The sequence below is a fragment of the Hippocampus comes genome, unplaced genomic scaffold (assembly GCF_001891065.2).
Source record: "Hippocampus comes isolate QL1 unplaced genomic scaffold, H_comes_QL1_v1.1 scaffold261, whole genome shotgun sequence".
NCBI lineage: Eukaryota > Metazoa > Chordata > Actinopteri > Syngnathiformes > Syngnathidae > Hippocampus > Hippocampus comes.
The window spans coordinates 6,210,332-6,236,736 of record NW_017805824.1 but is presented as its reverse complement, the minus strand read 5'-3'; the positions used below and the strand labels follow the sequence as shown (position 1 = coordinate 6,236,736).

Below are 26,405 nucleotides of genomic sequence, written 5' to 3'. Positions count from 1 at the left end.
GGTGTAAAGTGAGTTGAGGCACAATTTTTGACAGATATCTTATCCCCATCACTTTGCTAGGATATTCTCAAACCTGAGTTTTTTGATTCAGTGTGTAACCAATGTTAAAATCTGCTTTGCCTTTGAAATTGTAAACACTCCTCTGAAATGCAACTATCTAGAAGCAACCACAGCTGTCCCTGTATCTCAGTGGCTTCCGCCACTGACTTTGGACATGGGGGTTTTGGGATCAAGTCCTATACTGGGACATTATGAGTTTTTTTTAATTTTATCGCCACTGTCAAAAATCAGATGGAAGGCAAATCCTCCTTTGAAATCTTGACTGCTGTAAAATTTGAGGTCACTTATTCGGAATTTTGCAACTGAATTTTGGGACATCTGTCCAAAATTGTGACTGCTTGCCTTTGAAATCTTGAATGCTCCTTTGAAACCCTGACTGATTAGGAAACACAGTCTATGTGGCTCAATTTTCAGTTTTTATGTGTGGGATTTGGGATCAAGTCCTGCGATGCAAGATTCTACATTTTTTTATTCAGTTTTATCATCACTCTTAATTGTCAGTCTGATGGAATCCAAACCGTCCTTTGAATTCTTGACTGCTTTAGAACTCAATGACACACTTACTGACAGCTGTATTTTCAACTAGATTTTGTGACAGCTGTCAAAAATCGCCATTTGAGATCTTAAACACTCCTTTAAAGCACCTCCTGATTAGTAAATCCAGCTGTCTGCATGGCTCACTGGGTCGTATCGCTGACATTGAATCAATTCCTCTCCTGGGACATTCTGAAGGTTGTGATGCAATTTATTGCCATTAAAAAAAAAAAAAAAAAGTGGCACCCTGCCTGGAAATTAAAATCACCTTTTAAGCCTTACTTTAAAATTCTGAATGTTTCAAAACCCGAGGTCACATATGCCAATTGCTGAATTTTTAAACTGAATATTGGGACAGTGGTCAAAAATTGTGATTTTTAGCCTTTGAAACCTTCAACGCTCCTTTGAAAGACCTCCTGGTTAGACTTTCAGCTGTCTGTGTGTCTCGGTGGGTTGCCCCCCTAACTTTGGATAGAAGGATTTGTGATCAGGTCATTTGCCGGGAGAATCTCAGGAATAAAGTTTTGGACTCAATTTTATAGCCACTGTTAAAAATGTGCACACTGCTTGGAAGCTAAACGGTTTTCAAACCAGAGGTCATACATTCCTAAATTTGAACTTTTACTCAATTTTACAACCACTGTTAAAAATCACCACCCTGCATAGAAGCCAAACCCTATTTTGAATCTCTGCCTGCTTTAAAACCCTTAAATAAACCTTTAAAACAGACCTGACTTTTTTTTTTTTGGCACAGCTGTCAAAAATCAACCGAAACTTTGAAAACCTTAAATGCTCCCGTGAAAGCCGTCTGATGAGTCACTGTAACTGTATTTGTAGCTCAGTGGGTTGCATCATTAACTTTGCATACAGGGACTTGGGAATCAAGTTTTCTCCTGGGAAAATCTCAGCAATTAATTTTTTACCTCAATTTTGTAGCCATTGTTACAAATGGGCATGCAAACTCATCTTTTAAACCTACTTTGAATGTCTGACTCGGTTAAAACACGAGGTCACACTTACTGACGTTTGAAGTTTTGCTCATTTTTATAACCATTGTTGAAAATCAGGAGGCTACCCGGAATCCAAGCCCTCCTTTGCATGCTCGAAATCCCAATGTCACACTGACAGCTGAATTTTTCAACTGATTCTTGGTACAGCTGTCATGACCGCTTGGAGCCTTTGAAACTTAAATGCTCCTTTGACAGCCTTGGTTAACACCTGAAGCCGTCTGTCTGGCTCCGTGGGTCGCACCACTGCCATTGGACATACAGTGCGTGTTTTAGGATCAAGTCGTATGCTGGGACAATACCATGAAAGAAGTTTTTGATGCAATTTTATAGCCACCGTTGAAATTGGGAACATTGCATGGAAACCAAACTCACCCTTTAAACCCGACTTTGAAACCGTGACAGTTTTTAAACTCGTGCTCACATATTTAGATTTGAATTTTTTACTCCATTTCAAAACCACTGTCGAAAATCAGGACCGTACGAAGAAGCCAAAGCCTCCTTTGTATCCCTGACTGCTTTCAAATCTAATGTCTTGAGTCCTGACAGCTGAATGTTTCAACTGGATTTTGGGAAGGCTGTCAAAAATCATGACCGCTTGCCTTTGAAACCTTGAGCACTCCTTTGAAAGCCTGACTGATTAGTAATTACATGGCTCAGTGAGTCGCACCCCTGACCTTCGATATCGAGATCAAGTCCTGTGCTGGGACAATCACAGGAAGTTAGTTTTTGCTTTGCTTTTATAGCCACTGTAAAAAAATGACAACACTGCTTGGAAGACAAACTCACCTTTTAAACCCTAATTTGAAACTTGACTGCTTTAAAGGTCAGGTATCCTTGCATTTGAATTTTGAGTCAATTCTTATCAACACTGTTAAAAATCGGCACAGTGCGTGGAAGCCAAATCCTCCTTTGACATCCTGATTGCTTCGAAACTTGAGTTCACACATTTGGACAGCTGATTTCCAATTCAATTTTGGAACAGCTGTCAAAAATCGTCAACGCTCGCCTTTGAAACCTGAAATACTGCTTTGAAATTCTGGCTGATTTGGAACCAATCAGAGGATTCTACCCTCACTTTAGGTGTCGGAGTTTCGGGGTCAAGTCCCGTGATGGGTCATTCTATGACTCAATTTTATAGCCACTGTTAAAAATGAGAATGCTGCTTATAAGCCAAACTCACCTTTTAAACCCTGCTTTAAAAGGCTGACTGTGTTAAAACCTCATTCTCCTTAACTAAGCTGCTCTTCTCTCGCTTGCTACCCTCTCTACTTTGTCCTTCTTTCCTATCGCCGGGGTGATGAGGACTGCAGAGAGTATTAAAGAACTGCTTTGAACAAAAATCTTTTATATGAAAAGGAATGGAATATTAGGCGCCACGAGGGGCTCATGGCACAGCACCACTCCCTCCCTTGAAGATTAGATATAATTAGATAGAAAGGTAGACGCTCTGCTCCGAGTCCATCCCTACTGAGAATTTCCTGTGACCCGTCGGTCAGCCCATAAATAGAATGGCAGAAGAAATGCAGGATGTTTCTTCCTTCATGTCAAGGTGACATTGTCTGATCACGAGGATCATAAAAAAAAAAAAAAAATGGTAAAGGAATAGCGAATGATTATGATCTGATGTTGAAAAGGGGGGAAAACAGGTATATTTGTTATGCCAAACTTGTTCCTACCCTCACATCTGAAAAAGAAAATAAAGCACGCAAAGCACAGAGCTCTGCTAAAAACAGATTGGCTCAAGTGGGGGAAACAAATACAACGGTTTAGTCTAAATCAATAGCAAGAGCAAATTGTAAAAAAAAAAAAAAAACAAATAAAAATAAAAAATAAAAAAATTCTTGTGGCTTGCAAACACACACTCAAAGGTAAAGGGGTCTTCATTTGCCTGGGCATCAACGTCCAAAAATATAGTACAATGTTCTAGCAAAGGCCATATTGTGAGGATATATTTTCTGTTTCAAAATGTGAGGAAAGCACTTAATTCACGATTCTCTGAATACTTGGCCAAACAATCCCCGTTTCCTCTTCATCGTGGGCCATATTCTCCAATTTGTGCAATCCGTCCTTTTTTTACGTGACTTGTGCACATTACATATAATTCTCCCATTTAGACTTGTGACACACCCTTTGCGAATGAACGTGGAAACCGCCAAGTAAATCGCTGACAGCTAAAGCCGGCTTTAAACATGGAAACATGGATTTTTTTGGGGAGACGCACTACTAATGCCTTTCACCAACGGATACAGTGTGTAGCCGACCGGTTGGGACGGCCCGGTCCCGTTCGGGATCTGGTCCAGCTACACTTACACTTGGAAGGAGAAGATGCTTTGTTTTTGGGTCTATGAAACAGATTAAAAGTTGAATGTAATTTAATTATACTATGCATACGAACATAAACACATATCAACGTTACTTCCGCTTGTTATTTTCTACTGTCAATAAAATGCATTATGTTCATGTCACTCACCACAGAGATAAAGCAGTTGGTTTCCTCCTCGCTCCAAGTGTCCTGCTCTGCCGCATCTTGAAGTTTCACCATGATTGTTTACCCCCCACGTGTATTTCCGGCGAGCTGCGCGCCAGACGTACAAACTTATACACACATATTTGTGTGTCTAGATACTACCCACTGTGGTTTTCGCCATCGGGACAGAAAATAACAGGAAAATGCTGTGTAAATTTCTGCCACATAAAACACATGGACACAGCACAATTCGGGTTCCAAAATGCACAGGAGCAGTTTATTTCCAATTCCTCTGAGATTGGCAGCTAATGCAAAGTTGTCGACACCGTGCCTTGTCGCCGGCAGTCATTTTTCCTGAGTTGAGTGGATGTGTTGCAACCACGAAGTGGTCGTGTACTTGAATATTGAGTCACCATCCTATGTCACAACAGTGCCAACATTTAAATCAGAGCATTTTGCAATCCTTTTGCCTTTTATCAACTATTGCATCCAATCGATGAACTGCAGAGATGAAACACTTAAAACAGGTCACAGAATTATTTTGTTCTGCAAAAAAAAAAAAAAAAAAAAAAAAAAAAAACAGTGGGGAAAAAATGGATTTTAAGGATGACAACTGTCTTCTGAGCCTGGAACAAATAATTTCATGGAATAGATCATGTCCAATGTATGTTTAAAAAGCACATCATACCATTTTCTTTACTTTCTCTGAATCACACAGCTCCATGTCCAACATGGTTCATGCATATTTTCCATAGATACAATTGACCCTTTTGTGGCCCAGCTTTCTACAAGTCATTTGTCATATACTGATAGACAAGTGAGATTTTTGCTAATCTCAATTTGTGAAATCGTTTTAAGTACAGACGTTTTTACTGAAACAAAATTGAAAGACAGAGACCAACAGTAAATCATCACTAATAATCTGCACACATACCACCAATGACAAACAATAGTTTATATTGCTTTTGAGGAAAAGCTATCTATGGTTCGTGTCAAAGTGAGTGTGGCACTCCGCCAAATATTTGCAGTGTTGACAGGTGCATTGACTATACCGGTGTCAGCGACCTCTATTAGTGTGCAAATTATCCTGTGGGTTATAGACCCCTCAAAGCAGTGACAGGGTGAACTAATAGCATTACCATGCATTAGTAAACATAGCAAGTCAACACCGATGCAGCAGAACAGGACACTAATGCGATTGTCCGCACAAAATCAACTAGCAAATGCCGAAAGGTTGGACATTGTGAGAACTTAAAAATTTGTGTGTGTCCCTGCAACTTTGACATTGTCTTCTTTTAATGGAGACAAAAAGAAAATTGTTCAGCTCTTTTCCAGTGGCAAAGGTTGAGCACTTTGACAATCCGGTCACTAAATTCATTGATCTCACCGCTTTGTTCTTCACTGTCTGCCTACGGTGCCTTGAAACAGAAGATAAAAGTGTACGACACCAAGAATTAGGGACGTGCGAGGGCACAGCTCTGCAAGAAACTTCTTTTTGTGGAACAGAGAAAGGAAACTGACAGTGAGTTAGAAAGAAATAAAAGAACAAGCTAAACTTGAAAACTCATACTGTCGAAGCAGTCTCGGGCTGACAGCTCTAAAACATTTTGAAGAAAGAATTGTTGAAGAAAGAAACAAATGTTACTTAACTGCCACCATGAAAATTTTCCTAATTTTGTTGGAAAAGTAATTAACTAACCATTTAGCTTTATTTTATATGTGTATATATATATGAGAATAACCTTCATTGGCCAAGTACCGATACTCCCTTGTGTTATGAGGTCCAGCCTCATTTACCCTGCAGCCTACTTCACCTTCACTTATATATTGTATCATCTCAGAAATTCATAAAATCCCCTTTTGGGAAATGTACATGAAAGCAAATATACACGAGCAGCCAAGAATCAGCAGCAAATTCCATGCACTGGAAAATCCTCTGTGAATATTTGATGTGCATGCCTCTGCCCAACCTCCCACACACATTGCACTCAGTAAATCAGAGATGGCTGGACAAGGGGTTACAGTATATCAAAGCTCTGTTGTAGTCATTGAAGAAAGTAAGCAAAGCAGCTGGTGGCTTAGTTGGATGATGCAAGAAAATCTGAATAAAGTTTACTTTGTTAGGTGTTTGGGTGCTGACTTGAAGAACCACGGGTCATCGTGAGCCACTTTGCATTTCGGTATTATTGTATGCCGCACTACAGTCTGGTTCAATAAATCTCGGAGGAGCTGTTTCAAAGCAAAGGTTGTTCTATTAGTTCCCCGTAAAGCCAGTTGTTACCAAGATCGATGATACATGTGGGAATAATTCTCCTTCAATGCTGTAGGGGCAAGGTGTGAACTGAAGTTTTGTTGCAGTGCCAATGTTTTGGGTTAGTGTATACTGAATGTTTTCCACTTCTTTGTGATCTGTCTTCTTATACAGTCTTCACATACAGTATAGGCAGATATGCATCACTTATATCACGCCAATCTAAATTTTGCAAGATGCCCATCACTCCTTCAATTTATTCGAGAGTTTGGGTTGATGAACTCTAGCAAGCTTCTGTATGGAATGATCAATATGACTGGATTCATCTGACATTTTTACATGACTTTCCTGTCTTGGAACGGTCACTGATGGGAGTTGGTATGATTTAGGCAATGATAGAAAGTTGTCTTAAATACACTCTCCGCCTTTAAAAATATACCTAAAAAAAAAAAATTGCACTTATCTATGTTTTTGTAAAAAAAAAAAAAAAAAGAAAAAAGAAAAAAAAAAGAGGGACTTGTTATTGGGACTGAAAGTGAAAAAAATCACAAAAATAAAAGTCCTGCTTTTAACGCACACAGTTCATGAAATTTAAATCAGGCTTTTTTTTTTCTTTTTTTTTAAGACTTCAAAAGCTTTGGCTTCACACACAGAGTTTAGTGCTGGAGGATTTTATTCAGTGAATGTGAACTGTTCCATGAGGGACACGGGCATGTTTGGTATTCAAATTATTAGTGATGTTCAGATGGTTCTATTTATTACTTTATGTGCCTGAAAGATCGCCATGTGAAGTGTATGCTAATATATGAATTTAATATGACAGTGCTGCAATCTAGGAAAAGTGTGGCAGGAACTGGTTCAAACTGCTGTAAGGCTGCAGCACTTTGAAAGGAGCCAGGAGGAGTAGATTCCTTGTTTCCATGGAAACCAAGGGAACGTCCAAGTGAGGAGGGGGTGCCAGAATAAAGACTGCAAAGGTGAGATCACCATGTAAATTTTTTTTTTTTTTACCACAAAAATGTATTTTTGTCCCCAAAATAACATCTCATACCTTTGTAGCAGATCCCAGGCGATTTTATGCTGGCCTCCATCTCAGTATGTGTTCCATATTTTCCAAACACAACAGATTGTCCTTGAAATAGAAGCTATATCTGATGTTAAAAGACTGGCATGCCTGTTCTGTTTTGGGGAATTTCCCTCTCTTTCCCTCCTCATTATTTTCGATTTGAAGAGAAGGCACTTTGATCTGTTAAGACAAACCTCAGAAGAGTTAATAAGTGTGCATACGATGCATAATGTCTAAACTTACATCAGTTTCCAAATCCCCACAGACTTAGTGAACAAGAAATATTTTATGAATTGGGAAATAACTAACTACATCAACAAAAATAATAACAATAATGAATAATATAATATTTGATATCATAAAATTAATAATAAATTAATGAGGTTAGTTATTGAAGTTCCTATGGTACAGAGTGGTGACTGGAGATTTCAAATTTCTTAAGAATGTAGCCTAATGCTACATTCAGACGGAAGACAAAATGTCACTTCGTCCTGCGTGCCTCGCGGGAGTTGGATCACTGTATACGAATATAGCTGCTTTGTTCACACCGCTAAGAAAAGGAGTGGCTCCTCCTTCTCCTATGACAGAAAAACAAAACAAAACAATGTATGAACATCTCTTGGGAATCTGATGGCCAGTGGGTGTGCTAAAACTTGGGCTCAAGTAAATACTATTGCTATTTAACGGGAATCTTCGCACAACAGTACCACAACGGTAGCCTTACATTACGGAATGTCCTTCCATACTTATTTGTCATGTCCTTGTTTATGATGATACTAATGTAGCCTGTACTACCGGAGACAAATTCCTTGTGTGTTCAACATACTTAGCCAATAAAGCTGATTCTGATTCTGATTACCACAGGATCTGAGTCAACGTTACCTTTAATCATGGGACATACGGCGGTTTTCTAATTTCTAATCCACTTATTCTCACAAGAGTCGCGGGCGTGCTGGAGCCTATCCCAGCTGTCTTCAGGCAGTAGGCGGGGTTCACCCTGAACTGGTTGCCAGCCAATGGAACTGTGGATGGGTACAGTAGACACTTGTCTAGTGTTGAAATTAACACCACAGGGGTTGAAATAACACCGGCATATTTGCAGTGTGGGCATGTATAGATTCTCTTCGCTTCCACACTCTATGCTTCAAAGGTAATGTCATAGATTCTCTCAGGCAGGTAAAAAACTTAGTTTAGGAAGAAAACAAACAAACTTACAAAACATATGCTTTGTCATCAAGAGAAAATGAATTATAGTGTTATGGAAAATTCACAGTTTTTTATATTAGCCCCTACTCAGGCCATCCAGGAATGACCAATATCAAAGAGAGGTTGTCCCAAGAGACATCATTTTGTGCACAGGATATAGTCAAAGATGGTGTTTCGCCCATTAGGCCTGTGCTTCAGTCTCTCTCGGGAGAAAGTTGTGAATTTGTTATTTTGCCATGAAGTATCATTTCAATATGATCAGACTTGTTTGGTTCCAGCCTCTTTTTCCTTTGTGACTTTGAGATCTTTCAAGTGCCAAAGAAACTTAGCAATTTTTTTCTTAAACTTTTCCTCTGTTGGTCAGAACAACTGCATCCATTTGGGTCACACTGGTTGTATTAAAGCAATCTTATAATTGCTCGTGGTACCTATTTGCCGAGACGCCATTACAGCTAATGCACACAACCATACTCCCTTGCAAGAGGCAAAGTTCTGACATATCGGCGTTGAAAGCCGACTTGGTACGGTTGTCTCCCCAATTCAACGTGACATTTTCTCGGACATTTATCGAATCTGAGTCATTTTTGCAATTTTCCAGAGTCAATATCTGAGTTGGCCGTGAACGTTCCATATAACCGGCCGGGTGGATTCTGGGACTCCTCATTCTTGGAATGCGGAAGCGGGTGGCGCTGACGTGCAGTCTTGCAGTGGCGTTTTTTTGTTTTATTTTGTTTGGAAAGACCTTTGCTACGATGGCTTATTTGGGTCGCCTCGTGAAAAAGACAGATATACATATATAGGGAAGCGATCTGCTGTATCAATAGCAACCGGTGGGCAGAAGGGACGGCCTAGTCTACGCCTTGACGTCACATGGTGCCGTGTCGTAAAATTGATCAGGGGTGTTATTTTGGCAAATTCAAGACTAGACACAAAATTGGGTACACCAGATATTTATCAAACTTTACAATATCAATACCTTGAAATGGGCCACCGGAGGTACAATTTTAGCTGCCGAGTCTTGATTAAGGTGTTAGACGCAGAGGACAGGACAGGACCCTGACTTTATTTGAACCCTGCCTAGGGGTTTTCCTAAAATCATAGGAAAATAAAAAAAAACATGAAAATTAAGGTTGAATTCCAAGTCACAGTGCCCTTTTTGTTCCCTCATAAGAAAAACAAACATTGGCGCTTTTTCATAGCCACTCTCACTGAAAGAAATGTTTTATGAAGTGTGATGTTTGACATCGAGTTCTGAAAATGCATCCACTTGTCAAGCTACCGTGAAAATTAAATCATTTTGGACAGTTATCTGGAACTATTTGATGCGGAAACTTAGAAAAGTACATGTTTATAAGAGCATTTGAATAAATGTTTTATTTTAAGAAAAATTGATCTCTCGAGATGTCTCCTAAATTAACTTTAATGATAGTATTCTGTCAAGTGACAAAGTAAATGCTTTACATTCTTACACATGCTTTAGTCTTGATGTTGAGCGAGCAATTACGTTGACTAAATTTTTTTCTCCTTCCAGTATCCGTAGCAGAGAGATGGTGGCAAAACACGGCAGCCGACTGTAGGGGAAGCGCACCCTATGAATTGTAATTAGCGATTACTTCACCTACAATTACATTTTTTCAATGATGTTGATGTGATTATTCAAAGTAATAGTGTTTTTTTAAATAAACTTTTACACTGTCTGTTTAACAACAACGGGGAAAAAAAATTGACTCGATAGCTCCGAATTTCCAACAGTTTAATATTCCAAAGACATCACGCTTCTGATCCAAAAATACCATAAAATAATAATGAGGGTATGGTCTTTTGTATTTCATTTTTCCATTTCAAATTAAGACACGGATCAAGCCTGTGATGCCTTACACAACCGCATTGCTTTTTTTTTCTCCTAAAATCCAGACTGCAGATATATTGTATTCCATTTGTATTACAACTTTTACATTTACAATGAAAAATAGAAATAAGAAAACCTCAATGCAAAACATCTGAACATCGAAACAACAACTTGAACCTCTGAAAGGAATGAGAAATTGACCATAATAGAACTTACTTGAATTCACCCAAAAATGAATCACAGATTTGAGTGACCAAAAAACAAACAAAAGAACAACAAAAACGTTTTACAGTGCTAAAGAAAACTGTGACAGTTATATTTAACAAAAAGAAAGGATTTGCGGTCCCAAATGCAAAACCACTGATTGTGGGCTGAATTTTAGAGAAGCACACAAATCCACAAAGCAGAACATTTAGAATCCAAATCAAGCTCTTTGTTCTTCTTCAGTATACACCTTATACAGGAGAGCACAATGCAATTTCATCAAGACCAAGCTGCGATATATATATAAAATAAATTTTAAAAGCAGACAAAACTAGACCACCGGCTATTATGTTACAACGTGTTTCTTGTTGAGGTGCAACACTGTAGTTGACGCTATGAGTTAATGCTCTTTGTTGGAACAGTAAGCAAGTATCTTCATAATTACGACCACCAAACACGAACCGATGTTTGGTTAACACAATACACATGATTTACACAAAGTCGATAACTAGGATGTAACAGGGTGTCAGCAAAGTGACACAAGTGCAGTTCTTGTACCGGAGTGTGTGAAAAGGTCCATTGTACATTTGCTTTGGTGACAGAACAGATTTCCTTTCCCCAAGAGAGAGACATTTACTGTGTAATGTTGATGTCAGGCCATTGTGTGCAGGGCTCTGACAGCTCAATGAAGAAGCCGTTGCAGAAGCTTGCAGTGCAGGTCTTGCTGCAAAGCCTACGTCTTGATTGTATGCTGGGCAAAGAGAGTGTGTGCAGTTTGGGAGGAGTCCCTTACAATAGTGGAGGGCATGTTTTGACATCCTCAGTTGGGCGAAGGAGACTACCGGTAATTTTTTTTTTTTCAACTGTTCACATTATGCAATGTAGGGACTTGACTAAATCCACTTGACTCACTTTCCTCACCCCAGCAGGGAAAGAAGAATGTTGCTCGCATTAGGATCATTGTTGTCATCCTTGCCTCTTTTTGGTAAAAAAACAATCGCAATAGGGGCCGCTTAAAGTCACGACATTTGTTGCTAAGCAGCACTTCAGAATAGTCACAGCTTTTGCTTGCTACCTTGCGTGCACGAGCGTCTACACGTGCGCACGTAAAAAGCACAACGATCAAAATGGAAGCATCGCGTATTTTTCGTTTTACTTTGAATTCATGGTCACTAGTAAGGTCGGACAGAGACTGTGGGTGTGCCGGTTGTAGCCCCTGGGCCGTACTTTGCCCAGGTCTGGCCTAAGTGTTTAATCAGTAGATGGAAAGGCTCTTCTATTGCATGATTAGAACAATCTTGGATTCAGCTAATTCCATAGTGAGGCCAGGAACGAGTGGTTATTACAGTGGTGCCGAAAGGAAGTTATACACTCTGTATACTATTCAGGTCTATATTTCTTAAAATAATCGAAACATTTCTTCAAATCCTTTGAAAAACATTTACATTTTTCTGGATCATATAGTCCTTTGTTTTGACTACAATGCTAGAAGAAAGAAAAAAACATACTGAGCTTGGCAAGCTTGGCAAGTTTATCGGACTCCTGAAGCAGCTGATGGGCCGCCAGTTAAAGTGGGGTACAGCCTAGCGGAAATTGAAGCAAAAGCTGTGGGGTCGGGAGGAGTTGAGACGAGCATGATGAAAATCCATGGTTTTATCTGTTTACATTCCCCGTCACATATATATATATATATATATATATATATATATATATATATATATATTCTTAGAATTGTGTTGGATTTAATTAAAAGCAATTTTCAGTAAATGCTTTTATTCAGTTACTTCAGTGATCACTGTGAGGTTTTTTTTTCTTTACCAAAAGTTTACCACCAAATTTGTCCATAAGTGCATAAACTGGGGAAATGATCACCTAACACAAATGGCCATATGACAAGAAAACATCCGTTTCTTTTTTTAAGTTGTTTTGATGCCACTCTAAATCGACTTTTCCCAAACCGCACTACAGATTGTTATATGATCCATTTCTTTTTTAATTGACTGTAGCCGTGGTCACTTTCATGAGTTCCGATCCTATTGAAGAGAAGGCGTCAAGGTTCACATCCAAAATGCTAGCCGGACACATGAACAAACAAACAAGCAAACAACACTTTGAGGAGGTCTACAAAATCAGTTTGGCTTCCACGACTCATAAATTGGATGAACTACAGTGACGAAAAAATAAAAGTGAAACAAATAACACATTTTTGAAAAGAAGATTTGATTCGAAAAGAACCCTCAAAATTTTAGGGGCAAAAAAAATCTATATTTTTTCTGTCAAATTTTTTTGATGCATTCTGATTACCGGTAATATTGCATTTGTGGAATATGAACTAAGCAGCAAAATCCGCCCATTATTTATCTATCTCAGGTCAAAGCCATTTTGCCACTTGCTGTCAACTGAGAATGACAACATCGCTGCTCTGTTCTCTGAGTTTGGCTGAGTTGTGATTGGTCATTACCTGAGCCCTGAGCACCTGTGAGGTCATTTTCGGTTGACTGCAAACGGCAAAATGGCCGCCTCCTTAGACGGATAAAAATGGGTGGATTTTGCTGTGTAATTCATACTCCACAAACGCAATATTAATGCTTAGATTAGTGGGGCCGCATGGAACATATTAGTGAAAAGAAAATGTTTGATTTCCCCTTTAAACAAAGTAATTACAATAATGCAGTTTAACTATGAAAATGCAATTACTTGAGCCGCCCCCCGTCTTTTTCTTCTTTTTGAAGCAAAGCGAGTGATGTGACCAAAGCTGAATTGGTTCAAAATGGAAAGAGGATGAGCTGATAAGGGACACGTGGAATCTCATTATTACAGGAACAAAGAAAGCACTTGTCAGAGGGTGCACATTTAGCAGTCAAGGAGGGATTAAAGATGATAAAGCACCACTCAATAACCCTCTCATTTACACCCTGCAATAGTCAGACTTGCCACTTTTCACACTTTCTTCCTCCATTGCAATGTGGCAAACGTTGAAGCTCTCTCAAATAATGCTGATGTCCATTGTTGCATTTCTAGGAGTGGATTTCTACAAAAGCAAAATGAAACCAAGCAGAACATTCCTCATGTAGTCCTTGTGTTAGGTCATGCATGGGGTTGGAAGGCCCCATCCCATCCCAGCTGACTTTGGACAAGAGGCAGGGTTCACCCTGGACTGTGTGCCGGTCACTTAAAGTAGTCCCATGCAAAAAATGATTACCTCCTTGAAGGGGGGAGGGGGGGTTATTTGTTATTTGTGGTGACAGTTGATCATCATACCAACCCCAAGTTTCACCAAACTACAAACCATTTTATCCCAAAGGAAATGATGTGAATCAAACCAATTGCACTGAATCATCATCGCCGTTGCCTAAAAACATGTCAGAGCGTCAGTATTTAAACATTTCCTTCATCTACAACAGGCCAATAAGACATAATGCAAAACCGTCATTGCATTTCCATCTCTACGAAATCAAATATTGCCAAATTAAAGTGTTGGCATGCAGTTTAAACATTGACTTGCATGCGCCGAGTGCATTCAAACTTATTGGGCGTCTCTATAATCCTTACATGATCGTAGACTTTGAAACATGCTTTCAAAAGTTTCGGTATTGCATGCAATTCGATCAAAGGCCCAATGTATTGTATACTCCACACAATAAAACAAAATCAACATGAATGAAAATACTATGGGGCAGTGCAATGTTATAAAGTAAAAAAAAAAAACAAGCAGCGCTGACCTAATTTCCTTTAGTTGAATGGTTAAAGGTTCATGTCCCAACCATACTTTGTCTCTACTATTTGTCCTGGTTGTACTCATTAAACATTCATTGAACAAGTATGTTTATGCTCACTGCTCATGAACTTGATTTGATTGTGAATACAAGTGGCTGCACTGGGTGTCCCAATGTCTTCGTTTTCATCACATGATCAATAAAAATGACAACTAAAATGTGAGGATTTTTGGTCGCCATATCTTCTTGGTATAAAACAAAGATCCTGCAGTGTCTTACTACCAAAGAGCACACTGCAGTGTCATCCACTGAAAGCTCAGCCACCACCCTGGGGAAATCCAGGAGAAGATATCACACGTTTGGATCCTCTCGGTTGTCTGCTTCAATATCCGAGATGTCAGATTTTTTTGGGGAGGTGAGGGGTCCTCAACCATCAGTGACAGCTCAGTGGAAAAAGCACTCAGAGGCATGGTGTCCATCCATATACGTAGCATGATCTTAACAAGTGACAGTATATTGTGGTAAGAATAAGCTGCATCCATCCATTCATTCTCGATACCGCTTCTCCTGATTGGGGTTGTGCGTGAGCTGGAACCTATCCTGGCTGATTTGGGTGAGAGGTGGAGAAATGGTCCCGAGCCAAATGCAAGTCACTTTGAGACAGAAACTTAAAAGTCTTCATTTCACCTCACAAGCTAAGATTCAAACCTCAAACTTCAGACGTGATAACTACAATGCCACAACTATGCATCAAACCTCGCTAAGCTTGGAGCTAAAATATTCCATGTAGTAATTGCATATATTTTCCATATTTTGTTGTGCATGTTTGTAGACACCAATTACCAATGTTTACCCTCTCCTCTCAGTTCAGGTCAGACACTATGAGGTGCCCGAACAAATTGGAAGTGATGCTGGAATCCAAAAGCAGCTAATTCCAGTGATTCCTACTGATAATGAAATGAAAAAGCGGCCGTAGCACAAACAGAAGATTAATATCAAACCATCATTCCATCTATACTGCTCATCTTGTTCAGGCTCTTGGGGAAACTGAGGCCACTCCCAGCTGATTTAACGTGTGAGCTTATAACCAGTCAATCAGAGGAGTGACACCATCAGACAAAAAGACACCCAATATATATACTATTCGCATAAAGATTAGTTGGGAGTTAAATTTGAATATTTTTGGCTCTGTAACTAATTGAAGTGAAATGTGAGACATACTGCAGCTGTGGTCATTCGCATCAGTGTATTTCCCCAACTTTACTAAGCCAAGACACCCATTTGACATCATAAAAAAAAAAAAAATCTCAACCACACAATAGATGTCACAAAAAAAAGTCTCAATGGTGAAGTCGTTATCTCATCTTAATTTACTCACCATATTAATGTACTCTTTGTAAAATCTGGACACGTGAAATTGAACCCAAAGCTGATATACACTGGAATCCATGACTTATTCTTATAAGAATGTGGATGGAAGAATGGAAACAAGTGGAGGCACAAGTTTATCCTACCATTTGGCAGCTAATCGAAGAGTGTTTCATTGTTCTGCTTGATGTTGCTATCGGCAAACAATATATTTGTACATAATAAATAACATCCAGACCAATTATAGGTAAGTGAACTTGGCCGACTTCCTGCGGCACTCCTGATGATGTCTCACGACAGAATGGTGTGCCACGACCCCCTGATTGGAAATTCCTGCTTCACCATTTGGCTGGTCAGCGTATATTTAAGAAAGCTAATACAGTCCGTGCTTTACAATTATGGTAAAATAACGACTTTTACATTGACAGTCTCAGACTTAGCATATGCATGTCCGTGAAACAAAGGCGTCCTTTACTTACCTCAGTGATACTGATTAATGCCTTATGCACTCTCATTTTCTTTCAGAAGCAGTAAAACCTCCAAACAGCTTATTTGATAAAAGACTGTGCCACAAAGCTGTCAATGTTGCAGTGGCTCGGTCTCGAAACAAGTTCACTAATATGACAGTCTCATGTAATGCCCCTTGTACTTCATGAGCGGCGGAATTGCCTTCAAGGACAACCGCGTCTCAAATCAGAACCCTTTTCATCTTTTATCACTTCTATAAATTTTCCTTTTGACATTTGTCAAGCAACTGGTTCAAATAAGATAAGACACAGCCTAGTAAACTGCTATACGTAAGCTATACGGGCTACCGTATCATAGCTCAACAACAGGCACGTTAAGAGGTCAGAATAAATGTGATGTTGTTTCTTTAAATCATTATTATTATTATTATTTTATTAAGAAGGCAGCACCACGTCTTGAAATTAATGTCTGATACAAATGAAGTCATGGTGATAATGTTCGTTTGTTTTTTTTCTGTCACTATGATTAGCCAAAAAGTTTGTTAACCTGAAGGCAAGTGGAGGAAATGGGAAACTGCTGACATTGGTAGGAAACAAAACAAAACCAAACAGGCGAGATGGATTGAGAAGACCTCGAGCAAGGTCATAAAAACAGCCTGGTCAGCAAGAAACGCTTGATGGATGGGTATAACCCCCCACCCTCCCGCCCCCCGCACCAAAATCATTTTTCATTTCGCATTTTTACTTTTAATGAAACCTAAAAGATTTACAGTGCAGTATTTGTTTTTCCTGTTAATTTGAGCAAAAATTTACCTTGTCATTAATTCCATTACCAGCCCTGCGTTTGGCTGGCAACCGGTTCAGGGTGTCCCCCGTCTACTGCCCAAAGACAGCTGGAATAGCCTCCAGCACGCCCCACAACCCTTGTGAGGATAAAGCGGATCAGAAAATGGATGGATAACTCCTTTACCAGTCAGTAGAATAAAGTTAATATTTAGCTTCTTGTGTGTGGATTTTATTTTATAATACCAACAATGTGGGAGACATTTATAGAATATCTTTTTCACCTCCTCTCCCAAGCGATCATTCATTCGCCCCAATTGCAAAAAAAAACAAAAAACCCTGAAGCGACAGAGTTTGGAAAGTACCGGTAGTTAAACCTGTCTGTACCTTATCTCTGGCCTATTTTTGTCATGTCATCCTCCTACCGTGCTACATTAGCAGGAAGTGGGATTGAAATGCTTTCGCTTGCAAGATGCAACAACTGGCATTCCCACATTGTTAAAGTCTGTAACTGTCGCAGAAAGTGGACTCGTACAAACAGTTGCCATGTTAACAAAACAGTAGTTTTGCACTACCAGAAGTCGCACTTCTAATTCACACAAAGGCTCGGAGGGCGTAGGAATAAGGTGGATACGCACATAATGAGAGTAACACCATTGTGGGTTTTATTGAAATAACTCCTCATAAAAAGGGGCACTTATTATTATCCATCTATTATGTGATCCGCTTATCCTGGCATACAAATGAGTCTTCTAAGTATTAGTTTACAATGGATAGGACCAGAATATATAGTAGCTTCAACTCATGAAGGAAATGTACTCAACACATTCGCTTGCTTGTCTTGCTGTGTAGTTGATACAAGAGCAAAGACCATCCCGACTTGTGTGTATGTGTGTGCACGTGCATGCGTGTGTTTGTTTTTTTTTTTTCCTCTGCTTCTTTCCTATTACGACCTTGTCCCAGCCTTGCCCAAACGAAGGTCAAAGTAAATGTATTCATCACGAGGCAAGTAGGAACATAACATATTCAGTAAAATTGTTTTGTGATTCATGTTTGTTGTGATAAACTCACCAGTCCTGGGTTCTACATCATTTGTGTTCATGTACAGTGCTTAGCAAATGTGTTATATCACCATTCCCTCTCTGTCTCAGAGAGCATTCAAGATCAGGAAATAGTGAAGCCACTTCCTACTGTGTGAGTTTATCTTAATTAGTAGAACTACAAAATTCAATTTGGTTATGCAGCTGTACAGAGACACGGTTAGATAAAACAAGATAATCTGGCTTCGATCCACAGCCTTTGTTTCCCAATAAATTCTGACTTCTCATTGGTCTGTTGAACTTGAAAAGGATTTCGGCTTCAAATAAAGACATCGTGAGTACACGCCAGGATTTTTTTTTTGTGAGTGGGAAAATGAAAATGGCATACAAATAACACCTTGTTGCTTTGATTAAAGCTCCAAGTTTGTGCAATCATCTTTTTTTCCCTCCTATCAAAGGGCTATTGTTCAAAGGCAGCATCTTTCGAATCCTGTTCGGCTCTCCAAATCCTGATTGGAGGGCCTTTTTATGCCACTGCAACATGTTGACCTAACCGATGTGAGTCACTCCGTTGTGCAAAAAAAGGATTATGGCCTTTAAAAAAAAAAAAAAAAAAAACGGTACACCTGCCATCTGACATTTTTAAAACGGCACATTCTTAGATCCTGTGGTCACATCAAATGTCACACGGAGGGGTTGCTGGAAATAAAGAGACATGGGGTGGAGCTGTTAGTTTTGAAACACACAAAGCCTTTTTTTTCCAGTCCAATGTAGTCTTGACAGTAGATGAGAGTGGTATTAAAGCCCCACAACAGTTGGATAGTGCGGTGGAAATAAATAATGCTTAAATAAAGCCTAGTGAGCTCATTGCATCCATTCATTTTCCTGACCGCTAATCCTGTTCTGGTTCATAAAAAAATGTGATTGGTCTTTTCAGCCCACAGAAGATACATGGTGCAGTTTGTATTACACTGGTGGTCTTGGTCTACCCAATGGTCACGATTAACACAAACTTGTCATGATCTGTCTTTTGTTGACTTGGTTTGGATTGGATGTTCGTTTGGTCATGCTTTGCTTGCGTTTCTTTATCTATGTCTGTCACGTTAGGTTTCTGTTGTCACCGATGCTTGTCAATCCCATCCCTTGTGTCTTCCAATGAGCTCCCTCAGCCATTTGGGTCTTATCAAGGTGTTTCTTGTCATCTCTTCAGTTGCTTGGATTTAAATTTCCTGGTCTAGTCGTTTTCCATCGGTTTCTTCTCGTACTTGGATGAACATTTGTTATTTTGGACTTTTGTTAATTTGAGCATTTTTTTTTTAATCAGAACACTTTGTTTGTTTTGGAAAATAAATACTTTTCACTCTCTTATTCTCTGCGTTTGGGTCCTCATCCATACCGGCTGTGACAAAACTAACTCCGAGGCTCAAAGTAAGCGGTTTTCAAATTGCAGTTTGCGAGGCAAAAGTTGCATCTTGCGCTTCCAACTGCCAAGTTGTCCCAAAAAGCTTGGCTTGGCTGGGCTGTGTTGCTCGCATCATCCACTGTGGGTAGTTGGAGGTTCAGGCGCAACTCTGCGCTTCTTAGGCTGTACCAGGTAGCTAGTGATGAGCTTTGGCTGGCTGCTGTGGCTAAACACGCTGCGGAGTCACTCCAAAGTCGGTAATTATTTTCTCCATCGCACACGCAGATACAGCCATTTGTCACAGACACTACAGTTCTGACGCCTTCATCTTAAAATAGTAAATCATGAAAGCGATTGATGACTCCCATTATTGCGTTTAATTATTCAGAAAGCCGACAACTTAAAGTGGGAGGAGAATATTTGTGACTTTGGAAAGTACAAATCATCGGCTGTAATCTAAACCTCTCTTGAAATGTGCCAAATTGAGGAAGCGTTCATCGGGCACGTTTGCACAATGAGCAACCTTTTGTTCTGCGGATCACAAACAAACTCGGTCATGTTTTTTGTTTTCCCACAAATAACCATTTATTCTTCACAAATGTACTGAAAATTACAGTTCATTGAAAGTACACATCAAGGTCAGAGAACACAGATACATGTAGCTAGGAGTTACTACTCAGTGCATGGCACATTCTCGGGGAGACGACCCATTGTGAGTCTTTGGCTCGTTGCCTCTGGAGTGGTAAAGGCAGAAAGAGTGCAGAAAGATTCAATGTTGAAAAGTTGGCCAGCCAACTTGAGCCATAATATTCCAAAATGTAGAGGAGTAAATTAACCTGCTACCATGAGTAACAAACAATAGTCGAAGTTTGGTAGTTGTTGTAGACGTACACTATTATTATTTTTTTTTTTTCTGTATAAAGCCCGGAATGCACTGTACAATTTTCACCATCTCTGATGGAAAATGCAGTCTTGCAACACAATATGGACTGCGACCAACATCAAGCAGTGTCCCAAATCTAGAGAAAATCATTTCGCAGCCTCTCTAAAGACGCTTCGATCGCGGATAGAAAACAAAACAAGAGAAACACACCACGAAATGACATGAATATCGTTGTCACAGCCACTATCATCAACAGCAACTGTGTTTGTAAACTTGCATTAATAATGTAACTCACCTTGAGCTACGTTTTTAAGATTGGACACACTTTCTTCTATTTCTTCTTTTATTCATTTCGTTTCCACATGAACACCACGACGTGAGCACGCTTTGGCTCAAAGTCACAACCGCCACCTGTTGTGGAGCCATACGAATGATGCAAAGACACTGCAGTAAGGCCCTGAAAATCACTCAGTTGTCGCCACGATTCAATGTATGGTCCATCACATATTGTGAACATTCCGAAAGTGAGTGTGTGAAGACTGCAAAAACCATACAGTGTGGAACAGGCATCAGCCAATTCAGTGACTTCTCACTCTTGAGAGTATCCTGGCCTTGCCAGTGCAAAGGGATTTTTCTCGAAAGATCACATATTAGAAAGCAGTACCCTCACTAAGAATTAAAACTCAGATAAGTAAACATCAAATGAACAATCATCAAACAAATTACCAGTGCCATTGCTACCTTCAAATTAAAACTGGATAATGCATGCCATGTACTTGTGTTGACATTTCCACTGTCTTAGCTTTTGCAAGCAATTCTGATGCCGTGTTTGTGTGTGTGTGTGTGTGTGTGTGTGTGTGTGTGTGTGTGTGTGTGTGTGTGTGTGTGTGTGTGTGTGTGTGTGTGCTCTTTGAAATATCATTGAAGGAACGCCGGAGATTTGTATTTTTCATGATACCCTGTCCGCTCAGTTGTATTTTTGAGGCTTTATCTTTCTGCTGCTGCTGCCGCTTTGCCCTTCGTCCTCGCTGTCGTCTGGGCTCTTTCCAGTGCTTTTCAAGCTCCCGGGCTGCCCTTGGCTTCTTTGCTGTGAGGTTCAAAAGATAAACATGAATCATAAACGAGATAGCCATGGCCATATTTCATTGCAGCCATGCCGTCATCTATGATTTGACAGATAGGTATGGCTAATGCTCATTAATACCTCAGAATGTCAAGAATTGATGCATTCAAAAAATAGATTACCAAGGCTCTATTTAAAAAAAAAAAAAAAAAAGAAAGAAAAAAAGGCCAATTTTTACTTGTCAGGGGCCTTACACTGATTGCTGTACATTCTTGCACCCTGTGTAGATATATGGAGGAAGACTAATATGCGCTATATCACTCCCACATATTCACTGAAGTGTCTCGCCTTACTAGCTTGATAACGCCCGACGTGATAGGTGAGATGCATTTTCTTGTTTATGGCTAAGGCCTAACAACACCAGAATTCATCCTTTTCTTTTTTTTTTTTTTTTTTGAATACCAGACAAAGAGTGAATGAGGAATGCATAATGCATGCCATTAACCATCATTTGGGATGAAAGCTCCCTCCGTTCTTTGATGAACGGCACTGACAGTCACATCAGTCAGCTCGCTATTGAGCACAATGTCGTTTGTGCAGCAGAAAGGATTGTTGTTTCCTCCATAATGTAATGTATGCCCTCAAATTCAATTTTCATTGCTATTCGGAATATTTATTCACTTTTTCTGCATTTTGGCGTCACATTTCTGAGCATAAGAGTACACACAGAAACTAGTCAGCGTTTCTCAAAGCAAAACACCTGTGATATGATTGTCAATGTCGCTTTTGGGAATGCCTTTCTACTCGTGGCTGCAAATGATTTATTCACACGCCACCTCACCATAGCAAAGCATGACTTTAAGCAAAATGCACTACAACAGCTATATCAAAATATCACACAAGGGGCCGAATTCAAAGCACATTTATAGGTTGGAGGCCGGACATAAATGTCAATCCAAACATACAGGGTACAATCTTATTTCAAAATGAATCAACTTCAACTTAAAATAACTTTAAATATGTTGGTCTTCATGAAAAAAATCTGCCGAAGTTTTACAGATCATTTATACAGATATGCTGAAAAAAAGGAACAATCCTGTTTTTAATAAAAGTTAGGTTTTCAATTCAAATTCCTCTTTCTTTGCTTTTGTAGCATTTTGTCCAAACTGGACATTTGACATCTTTTTGGCAACATGTCTATGTTCGACGTCGTGGTATGAACAAAAGACACACGTGCATACTGTTAGCTGATTTTATCTATAGGTAATACACACATTACAAGTATTATGGGGAAATAATCGGCTAAACAACAACATGGGATTCTCCAAAACTATTTGCAAAACATCATTTGGCATTATGGGGAATCCAACGTCAGCCCCTTACAGGGCTACATTATTCTTTGGGGTCATATGAACCTGACAAACCAATTCACTATCGATGTAGGATTTAAATTAGCATGTTTAAACCACTCTGGTTTAGAGTTTGTACATGTAAATTTCTTGTATCCATCTATTTTCAGGACTGCTAGTCAACGCTAGCAGTGCCCGTGAGTTGGAGCCATCCAAGCCGACTTTGGACGGGAAACGGGGCACATATAAACAGAGAAACATGGACAATTTTAACGGTCATCAATTCACCCTAGAAACATGTATTTTGTAATGTGGGAAGACGATGGAGCGCTGTGAGCCTGATGTGAAAATCATCACGCTGGCTGCAAGTGTCTGTCCAGTCGTTTTCTGAAGAATAATTTAAGCCTAACAAGTGCAAGGCCAAACCGATCGTACTGTGCATGTACCAATAACTCAGAACGTGCCTTTTGCTGACATTTCAAGGAATCTTAGTGAAATCTCTTCAGTGAGTGTCTTGAGCTGTCAAACTATTGAGGTTAAGCCACAATGCGTGAGAACCAGCTCATGTGATCATCCCGCTGGAAGGCATGCGTGAATCCAAGAGGACGTACATATTCTATTGAACGGGCCAGATGCTGCTCTTTTTTTTTTTTTTTTTTTGTGGCTTCCAGCATACAATTTTGCTCCACAAAACATTTGTACATCAGGTTAGGCAACACAGAAGTTCTAATTGAACATGAGAAGGCATAATGGAAGTAGCACTGGGATAGGAACATTGGGCAATGTAATGCAGACTCACTCAGACAGCCGACTGCAAATCACGACTAATCAAACTGTTTACTACAAGTTTCATGTTGGCGTGATTCCGCACAGAAGGAACAAATGTCAGAAGGGAAAGGAACTTGGTAAAAGATTTACTGTTGCAAAGAAGTGTCGAAAACGATATGCAATAAAAAAAAAATAAAAAAAAAGTCAATTTTTTTGACAGTATGTATAACACCACGTGCATGGAAAAACACTTAAGCATTTCCAGTGGAAAGGTCAAACAGAATAACAGTTTCTGTTGTTAATATATTACAAGCGACTGGGACCCTAACCGAAAATGTCGTTAAATGTGTGCTAACTCGGGGTTGTGGAACAGGTACGTTTAATTGTGCTGGGACATTTCAAGGTCAAAATGGCACGAATAGCTTTGAGTGATCAAAGATGGGGAGATAGCTCCGCCAGTCAACACTGGGGTGTCCCGTCAACTGTTAATAACTTTCCCATGTTGTCACTCTGCATTTGTATGTTTAAGTGACATGCCACCTCACACCGAATGCTGCAGTGTTATGTGCAAAAAAGTTCATCAATCATCTCCAAAGTGGTCATTGTGTGGTATTTCATTTTTAATCATCATGTATAGTATCAAATGCAACAGAATTGTATTTATTGATGATGAAACAATACAATTGACTAGGAATTAATGACACGATCTATTGTGTGGTATTGACTCAAAACATCCTCAATAGTCAGGCAGTCACTGAATGTTTTCTGGTGTGCAGAAATTCCTCTGACGATCTGCCATATTCTTGCGCAAATAGAACGTGTCCAAAAGTGGAATGGTTCCATTTGGAATGCATGACAAGTTCTCAGATTGGCATGATTGTACTGAATTCAAATGGGATGTGTTGTTTTATTGCACCATCTGCCAACTTCAGGCAGGTGTGACTCAATTCAGCAATATGATACTTTTGAATGTTAGGCTTTAGCATAGTAGCCACCATCAGATATTGAATTGTATTTCCCTATGGTCTTTTGAACATTCACCTTCTCACCCGTGTGTGTTTTTTTTTCACATATTCCTTCATAACAGACTATTGGTAATTACAGTAATCCCTCGCCACTCAGCACTCCACATTTTGCGGCTTCGGTGCTTCCCTAGTTTTCCCCAAATATTCTATTCATTCATTAAAAAAAAAAAAAAAAGAAAGAAAGACAAAAAAATACAACCATATCGGCAGTCATATTGCGGAAAGATGCATTTTTTCATGTTGATGCGCGAAAGAATCGGTTTCCCTGCATGCCAAACAAAAAGCTGACGTGAATCAGAGGCTTTGTACAAGCCTGCACTGTACCATACATGCCACGGGCATTCAAACAAGGTGAATGATTGGTTCAACATCGACCAATGAGAGCACAAATTTATTTATCCCGTGAAATGATTGGCCTTGTTGTGTCTCGTCACGCCGTTGACTGTCTTACATACTGTATCATAGTGTTGTGTTTGTGATCACTATTTTAAGCGATAACTTTTTTCGATTAGTTAAGCTGCGCTCCAGACCCTTGCCGCCGTTGAGGCAATGTGTCCTAGGTGTTTGGGAGCGTGTCGCAATAGAGATGGCACCGTCAAAAGGGACACATTCCTTCAGCGGCGGGTTGGTTCGCAACCTTGACCAGGTCGGGGAGCCTTATTTTAGAGGTCTCCCGACCCGGTCAGCTGTTTTTTTAGACACGTTACAAGCAAGCAGTGACAGCTCAGATGAATAACTGAAGTGAGAGCCGGAACTGTCAGCTAGGTAAGAGGGGTTTTTTTCTTCATTAAAAAAGACCATTGTCTGATAAATAGAAACCTTAAACCAATTTCATCTACTCAGAAGACAAGATGAACGTTATAGCGCTACCCGTCACCATGTTTTTCTCCAATTTAAAAACCTCAGCTACACCATCCGCGCATTCAGCAGAAGAGCCTCCGAGTGACCCTAAAGCCTGTAGGAGTCAAGTGAGAGCCGTCTTCTACACCCACCGATACAAGCCTCGCCGCCTCTCTCAGAAGGCAATGTTGATGAGTGTTAGTTAATGTAAAAGGTTTTACATTTAAAGATTTAAGTAAATGTGTGTACGGTTGTAATCTTGTAAAGTAGAAATACTGTTGACATATTTTGAACATGCTGATACCCACATACATGTTGGTGGTTTCTGGACGCCATTAACCGCGGAAAAAAAAAAAAAGGATTACTGTAGTCCGTTTCTTAAATAACTCATCAGCTCGCAATCCATTATAGATATAACACAATCATACTTTTGATTGTGGACAGATCTCAAAATAAATGCTTAATATAGACAATGAAAATGCTGTTGATTGTCTCAGTTTTTCTTTTCAGATTTAGATCATTTATCCATCCATTTTCAATATGGCCTGTCCTCACTGGGGTCACGTTTCAGCTGCTTCATGTCCTAGCCAACTTAAGGAGAGAGACGTGGTACACCCTGGACAGGTTGCTGGGAAATAGCCATTCACATTCACACATAAGGACAATTGAGTCTTCGGTTAAACCGAAGAAGAATGTTTTTAGAATGTGAGTACCAAGAGAAACTCCATATGAGTGCAGTGAGAACATGCAAACCAGACACAGAAAGGCCATAGCCAGAATTCAAACCCCCAACTTCAGAGCCGTGAGGTGGATCTGCTAACCTTACCACTTTTTGTACTTTTTTTAATCATACTTCCATTTTTCCAGATCATCAAAGCAATTTCAATATCTCACAGGCAAGACAACCCAAGTAACTATAAAATGTGATTTATACATGAGGACATTATTTATTAAAGGAAGCCTTTCACAGTTTACCAAGGGCGAAGTCTGCGGAAGTTTCAAAGTGTCACAACTTATTCTGATAATACCGTGCTTCATTTTGATTGTTTTGGAC

General features: G+C 39.6%; 1 protein-coding gene across 2 annotated transcripts in view; it reads right to left on the bottom strand.

Annotated features, from left to right (window-relative positions):
- Positions 1-19,982: 19,982 nt before the first annotated feature.
- The window catches only part of luzp2 (leucine zipper protein 2), a 125,324-nt gene continuing 118,901 nt past the window's right edge, over positions 19,983-26,405 (bottom strand). For both annotated transcript variants that reach the window (XM_019886549.1, XM_019886548.1), the window contains one exon: positions 19,983-21,393. In XM_019886549.1, coding sequence (XP_019742108.1) covers positions 21,274-21,393 — 120 coding nt within the window. In that variant the 3' untranslated portion in view covers positions 19,983-21,273. The remainder of the gene's footprint in view (positions 21,394-26,405) is intronic.